The sequence below is a fragment of the Cryptomeria japonica genome, chromosome 2 (assembly GCF_030272615.1).
Source record: "Cryptomeria japonica chromosome 2, Sugi_1.0, whole genome shotgun sequence".
In the NCBI taxonomy this organism is placed as follows: Eukaryota; Viridiplantae; Streptophyta; class Pinopsida; order Cupressales; family Cupressaceae; genus Cryptomeria; species Cryptomeria japonica.
The window spans coordinates 193982706-193990058 of record NC_081406.1 but is presented as its reverse complement, the minus strand read 5'-3'; the positions used below and the strand labels follow the sequence as shown (position 1 = coordinate 193990058).

The following is a 7353-nucleotide window of genomic DNA, read 5'->3' as shown; positions in this document are numbered from 1 at the left end:
CTCCAAAACTCATGCACATGATTTTGGACACACAAATGACCTTTGAATGCTCTTTTTGATGTAGAAAGATCTTATTTTAAAAAAATTAAGGAAATCTATTCATACAAAATACTAGGACAAAGTAAGAATGACTTTTAACCATCATTTTAATCATTTGTTTAAAAGGCTATTTTTTGACAAAAGGAGTGAAAATAGACTACAAGAACATACACAAAATATAATTTTAGCTTATTAATTAAAAAGTTAATATTTAAAATAATTCTAAAATTATTATGAACATTTTAATCAAGCTTGATATAATCCTAAGTCTAATTAATAATTATATCAAATATTTTAATTAAATAATTATTTGTTAATATTGTTAGATCTAAAATAATTAATTATAGTCTTAATTTCATAATTATTAATTAAATTATAATTCTATTCCTAATTATTATAATTTTAAAATCATTAGAATTATGACAAGGATTACAGTTAGGTTTAGAACTAGAGTTAGCATTAGAAGTAGGGTTGATACATAATTGTTTAATTTGTGTACAATTTTATCTAATATTTAGGATTTTGAATAAATTTCACTGCTAGAGATAATGACCTTCTCCATATGTAATGAGTTTAACAAGATTAATAAACTTTCAAACTTAAGATAATTTTCATTGAAGGCATGGAATGTAGTGGTTTTGTACATAATTTTTTTAGATTTCCAATTTTCTTTGAAAACAACCTCATCAATATATCTTTTTTTTCTAACAAATTTTAAGACTGAAGGTTAACATATTTGAAAACTTTATAAAATATATATGTATAGGTTTAACTATGTCCCTTTTAATAAGTCTCTATATTATTCCCGCACTCTTAATGTTTTGTGTGTTCTTTGATTGAAGAGTTTCTATACAAAATTGTATGATATTATATTAGAATTTCATCTCTAGGATTGTTAGATTTTGCAATATTTGTATGTCCAAAAGAATCTAAACTAAAGGCATTGTGTATGGCCCTTGTATATAATTGACTAGAACATGGTTTCTGTAGAAACTCACTTTAAAACAAAAATAAATAAAAATAAATCATCAATATCTTTTTTGTTTGTCTAACAAGTCACTATTTTTATGTCTTTATCAAACAAATAGATATAACAAATGCATACTTCTTTATTTCTACTTCAAACTACAAATATCAACTATTCTATCTAATAATAACTAACTAGACAATAATAATCTAAAATTTACTTTGCACTAATAAAGAAATAATTATACTATTGATAACCCTCAACAATTCATCTCTTTGTTATATTAAGACATTGCAATAAAACATTCCCTCTAGAATAAAGCATAAAATAAAATAGAAAACGAGCCTAACAATTCTAAACCTACAAATATTCCAATTTAAGATGACATGTTGACGTGTTCCAATTTAAAAGAATTATGATAAGGAGATGTGTCTAACTACTTCTAAAGTTGGCCACGTGTGACCTACCCTCATTATTTAGATTAGGAGTTCGTCATTGCTTACGTTGCTACCGTTCAACAGCCAACGTGTAAAATTTAAAATTTCTCAAACCAATGGAATAGACACGTGTTGGCCCACGCGTCATTCGAGACAGAAGCGGACGATTTTACACTTTTGAATGGGTAATCGGCTGACCAAAAATGTCAAAACTTGCAATTAGCTGGCACTCCGATTCTAGATTTTGTAGGAATAAGACGTAACACTGCTAGATTTGATTCCAATAACAGACAACGTGGTAGAGTATATTTGTTTTCTTATGCTTGACTCAGAATAAGGAGGGCTTTCACCCACCACAAAGAAGACAGAGAGAATTCAAATAACCTTTACGGCTCTCATAAGCACTTTCCATATTATTTCAATTTAATCTCTCTTCCATGGTGGTCCAATGCAGGCAATAATTCTATCAACTTTTTCAAAGTTTTTTTTAAATAGTCAAGAATACACTTCTAAACTTAAAAAAATGTTATATTATGACGACAAATAAAAAAATACACCAACATTGAATGTGATTATCATGAACCATACACGTTCCCTTCGATTACATCCTGATGTGAACTGTCAAAGGCTGCCATGATGCACGCCTCTCTTCTCTTTTCGCCACGACCCTAATAGTGGTCTCACACTTTTACATACCTTTCCACGTAGTCTGACTCACCAGGCTCATTTCTTTAACGACAAATATTATCAACTTATCTGTTACACAACTTCCACATGGCATTTCCACAATAGAGATTCTGAATATATAAATCAGTACCCACTTGGCCCAGATATATCAATTTTCTCTCCACATTTTGCATCTTCACATCATACCAATCTTTAGTGGACAAGTCCTGAATTCCTCACAATTCACAAGCTTAGCTTTGTTTACCATCAAACATGGTTAAAACCTCGCCAAAGCAGAAGCCCCCAAACAGCTTACAGAAGAAATCACCAGAGTTCAAGGGAGTACGCCGGAGAAAATGGGGGAAATGGGTTTCAGAAGTGAGAATGCCCAAATCCCGAGCCAGAATTTGGTTGGGATCTTATGATACCCCTCAACAGGCCGCTAGGGCTTACGACTGTGCTGTTTACTGCCTCAGAGGATCCCAAGCCAAGTTTAATTTTCCCGACTCTCTACCGGAAATTCCATCTGCCTCGTCACTATCTCGCGCACAAATTCAAGCTGTTGCGGCCAAGTTCGCAAGGGAAGAAATTCGGCAGGCGCCGGATAAGTGCTCTGCATTTTCTGGTCCCGAATCGGTGTGTTTTACGGGCAGCCTCACGGTTTTGGAGGAGCAGGAGTGGATGAAGTTGTTTGAGTCCCTTCTTCAGGATATTGAGAGAAACCCGTCCCTAAAGTTTGAGGATTTCCCTGTGATACAGAATGGTGATTTTCTTCCGGTAGAGGAAGAACAGGGGTGGAACACAAATTTGAAAGTCACGTCAAGTGACGAAATGTGATCAGGAGGAGGGACTGTTTAACCGCTTCTCAACACTGGAATTCTTCATTCTTTTCTGTATACATTAAAATTGGTTTTGCCATTACTTCTAATTCATCTGAAAATATTTGAATATAGTGGAAGTCGGTATAGTTAATGATATTATTATTTTTTTCGTTTTTTATATGATTTAAGTGTTTATAGTCATTGTTTTGGCTTTTAAGTATTTCAACAAATTTTATTGGATTCATAATATACACAAGGATCAAAAAGTGGTCAAGTTAGGTTGACATCTGATATATATTTTCTATTGTCTCGTTAATGGTTCACTTTGACCACCAAAAAATTTGTACAATTGATGTGATACTTATGCACAAATGCCCCAATAACCGTATGCTATTGGTACCAAAAAGTTGCACAATTAGTATAATTACTAATTATTTTTCAATGGATGGCTGTTGGCCCACTAGATGTTTCTTTAGTAGGTCTTTAATTAGCGAAATTTAATGAACGGTAAATGGAACATGAGTTGTAACTGGGCTCCTTCTCTTAAAGTTCATTTTCAAAGAATAAAAAGGAATAAAAAGGTTAAAAATGAAGATTCTCTCACTAACACTTGATTAATGGAAAAAAAGTGTTCATTATATTGACCTAAGACTAATAATTTTAAACAATAACGAAAGTTTAGGTTTTAGAGCATAATTTTGATAATGTGATAAATAGTTTAAATAAAATAGAATTTAAAAAAGTATTTACATTGTCAATATATTAAAAAGTAAGGACTATCTTACATGAATGATTATTTTTTATTATGATTTAAACCCATGTCTATTTAATGGATTTGATGCACATAATTGAATCTAGATATGCAAAAGTGAACATAATGTGGGCTAGTGTCTAGAGAGACATTATTTGAGAACTTGTTAGATAGAGATTTATTTTCCTTTCATTAAACCTCTAGTTGAATTGATTAAATGATGATAAGCCAAGATCAAAGACAACAAACAAGCATAAATATGCATAGGATGATGATTCAAGAAGATGGTATGATTACAATACTCTATAATGCTCTCATGTGAATGCTCCTTGATGATCTTGGGTTTTTCAAATTAATTATAGTTGATCCTTAAACACCAACATAGCATGCAATTTTAAATTATTTATAGGTCCATTTTTGTGCACCTCGAGGTTAAATTAGGTCAATCTTGAACTAATTAGAAATAAAATTTAGATTAAAATAATAATTTCAAGACAAGGAATAGATGTATAGAAATGATTGTGAATAAAAGTATGATAATATAAAAAATAATGACAAATGTATAAAAAAAATTGAAAATAATAGTAAATATAAATAAATAGTATTCAAAACATGAATCAAACAAAAAATGTGATACTTATTGATATATTATTAGTTCTTGCCAAGGCAAGATACTATTATATTGATGGTGTTTTAAATAGTGATTAATCATTGTTCTTGTTAACCAATCAACCCTTACAATTTTTGAAACTAAAATAAAATTTTATCTTTTTAAAAATTAACATGCAAAATTTATAATGATAAATTTCCAAAAATGCATTTATTGACAATGTGATTGGCTTAAAACTTTTGATTAATCTTGATGCCTTCACATTATTTAAGATAAAATTACATTTTAGAATAATAAAATTATTACAATTTAATATTTATCCTTATTGGGATTAGGGTAGATGACACATTGTTGATGAATTAAAAAAAAGTCAAATATTTTATTTATTATATCGTATTGTATAATATTTATATCATATAATATTATATATTACTTTATATTATATAATATTTGTATTATCTATTATATTATATTTATATTATATATAATATTATACAATGTATAATATTATATATATTATAATTAAAATTAATATAAATATAGAATGTAATAGATTATATAAGATAAATATATATTATATGGTACATATATATTACAATATAATTAGAATTATATTATCATATTATCTCATAGAATATTTCAAAATTTTAAATTATTTTAAAATTGATTTTATTAAATCATTCTTTATAATATAATCTTATATTTTGAATAAGATTTTTTTTAAAGTTCTTTCTATTCTTTAATAATTTTTAAATAATTTATATTTTAATTATTTTGATATTAAAATAATAATATTTTTTATTATAAATTCAAAGATCTATCAAATAATTTATTTTCAAGAGAGATAAACGCTTTTGATCCAGAGCTATGAATTGACGAGGTTACAAATAAGGGACCTCATCCCTAATTAGAATATTCAATAATAATGTCCAAGCAAGATTGGAATGACAAGAACAACAACACCACAACTTAACCGTTACACTATATTATTAAAAGGAAAGATATTATTTTATATTATAATTATTAATACTATTAATACAAGGGTTATAATTATTATTATGTAAATAGAATTAAAATAATATAATCTTCAAATACAAATAATTAATTTTTTAAATTGAATTAGGATTATGATTATAATTTACTAGAATATATTAAATCAATTTGAATAAGATTTAATTGTTTATAATAATATTAGAAATAATTTTAATTTTTAACAATATAATTATTTAGTTTTAGAGTTAGAACAAACATAAAATATAACTCTAACTTATTAATTGATATTTTAATGTTTAAAAAATTTATAAACTAAATATAAATGATATTTAATCGATTATATTATTATCTTAAGTCTAATTAATAATCATTTTAAACATTTAAATTAAATAATTTTTAATTAGAGTTGTTATAGATAAAATAATTATTTATGGCATGAATGTTATTATTAATTAAATTTTAATTTTAATCATAATTATTATAATTCTAAAATCATTACAATTATGGTGAGTTTAGAGCTAGGGTTATCCTTAGAATTAGGGTTGACACATCATTGTTTATGTAAGGACCCGCTAGTCCTAACCTTTGAAAAACTAACATAATTGAATCCTAATTAAATTAGTCAGTGAATGAGTTAAGATCCAACATGGATAAATAATCCAACCAATTAGTCAGTGAATGAGTTAAATTAAAGATAACCACATGTTAATGTATATGAAAACTATGAAATACATCCTTTACAAACTAGCATCCAAACCGAGCCTCACACATTCAAAGAAAATATCATCAAAGAGAACTCTTACGTAATGGTGCATGTGTACAATTAATGTGAATTTAAAGTATGCATCACTTAAACAAGCATGTAAGGAAGTTAAGTAGCAGAACAACTTCCTATACTAACCTTAAGAAGAGGGTAATGCAAAAACTTTTACAGATCTTCACAATAGTTATAGAAAATAAAAATAGACATAATAACATTCAAACCATAACACAGTTATTTACGTGGGGAAAACACTTTCGGGAGAAAAACCCCACACTCCAAAAGTCGTACAATATATTATTCAACAATCAAAAGCATATTACAATATACTTGTAGAGCAAGCTCTTCGCAGGAGTACCACTAATAAGAGATTCAGAGGTAACTCAATAGCCATAAGGCTCTTACACACAACCTCTACCTCACACACCTCATATATAGGAGATACAATATAAGAAACCATCAAACGGTATTAGAAAACCATGGGCTAAAACCACCTAATAAAGTATAATCATCCTTATCTCTAGTCTAGATGCCCTATGATGTGTTAAAAAACACATCAACATGTGTCCCTCCCTTTTATAACTCATTTATGTGTATGATACAAATTATATTTCCTATTTCAGGAGTACCAATTTTTGGAGGCCATAACTTGCGAACCGTGTCTTCGATTGACAAACCGTTTGAAGCACCAAAAAGCTCGTGAAGTACTTTATCACCTTGTAAATGTCTATGCCATTTATACCCACTTTTTGGGGCATTTCAGAGGGTCTAAAGTCCCCAAAATTAAGTTTAAACCTTTAATCGCACCCCTCCAAAATGGAAACTTTAATATCTTCAAAACTAGTTGTGATCTTATGGCCAAACTTTACCAGAATGCTTATCTAACCAACCAGAAGCTTGTAGGAGAATTTCACAGCATTTCGTGCTTAAATGAAAACTTACTATAAATAATAATCTCATGTAAATGAAAGGTTAAGGCACCATTTTCCCAACATTCTCTCACTTTGTGAACACCTTGCAAGAGAAAAGGGAGTATCAACACAATGAATCAATTTCTAGGGGCCATGAGGTTCAAAGACTTTGAAAATCATATGAAATTCTATGTGCTCACAACCTTAGTTAAAGAATATGCAACATTCATCAAAGTTTCTACCTTAACCAGCTTCACCCTAGCATCTTTGACCATATATTTGACAAAATGATACTAAACATTAATGTGCTTGGTCCAGGCATGAAATTTTTAGGTTCTTATCTAGGCAAATAACACTCTGACTGTCACATTATATTGTCACTACTTCTTGTTTTATTC

The 7353-nt window shown here is 28.5% G+C and overlaps 1 protein-coding gene across 1 annotated transcript; it reads left to right on the top strand.

Annotated features, from left to right (window-relative positions):
• Window positions 1-2300: 2300 nt before the first annotated feature.
• LOC131032215 (ethylene-responsive transcription factor ERF017) lies at window positions 2301-3067 on the top strand. The gene has a single exon (XM_057963166.1). It carries the CDS (start codon window positions 2383-2385, stop codon window positions 2944-2946), a length of 564 nt encoding a protein of 187 aa, XP_057819149.1. The 5' UTR covers window positions 2301-2382; the 3' UTR covers window positions 2947-3067.
• The last annotated feature ends 4286 nt before the right edge of the window (window positions 3068-7353 follow it).

Coding starts and splice junctions, on each gene's coding strand:
- LOC131032215 (XM_057963166.1), top strand. CDS start 2,383: ATGGTTAAAACCTCGCCAAAGCAGAAGCCCCCAAACAGCTTACAGAAG.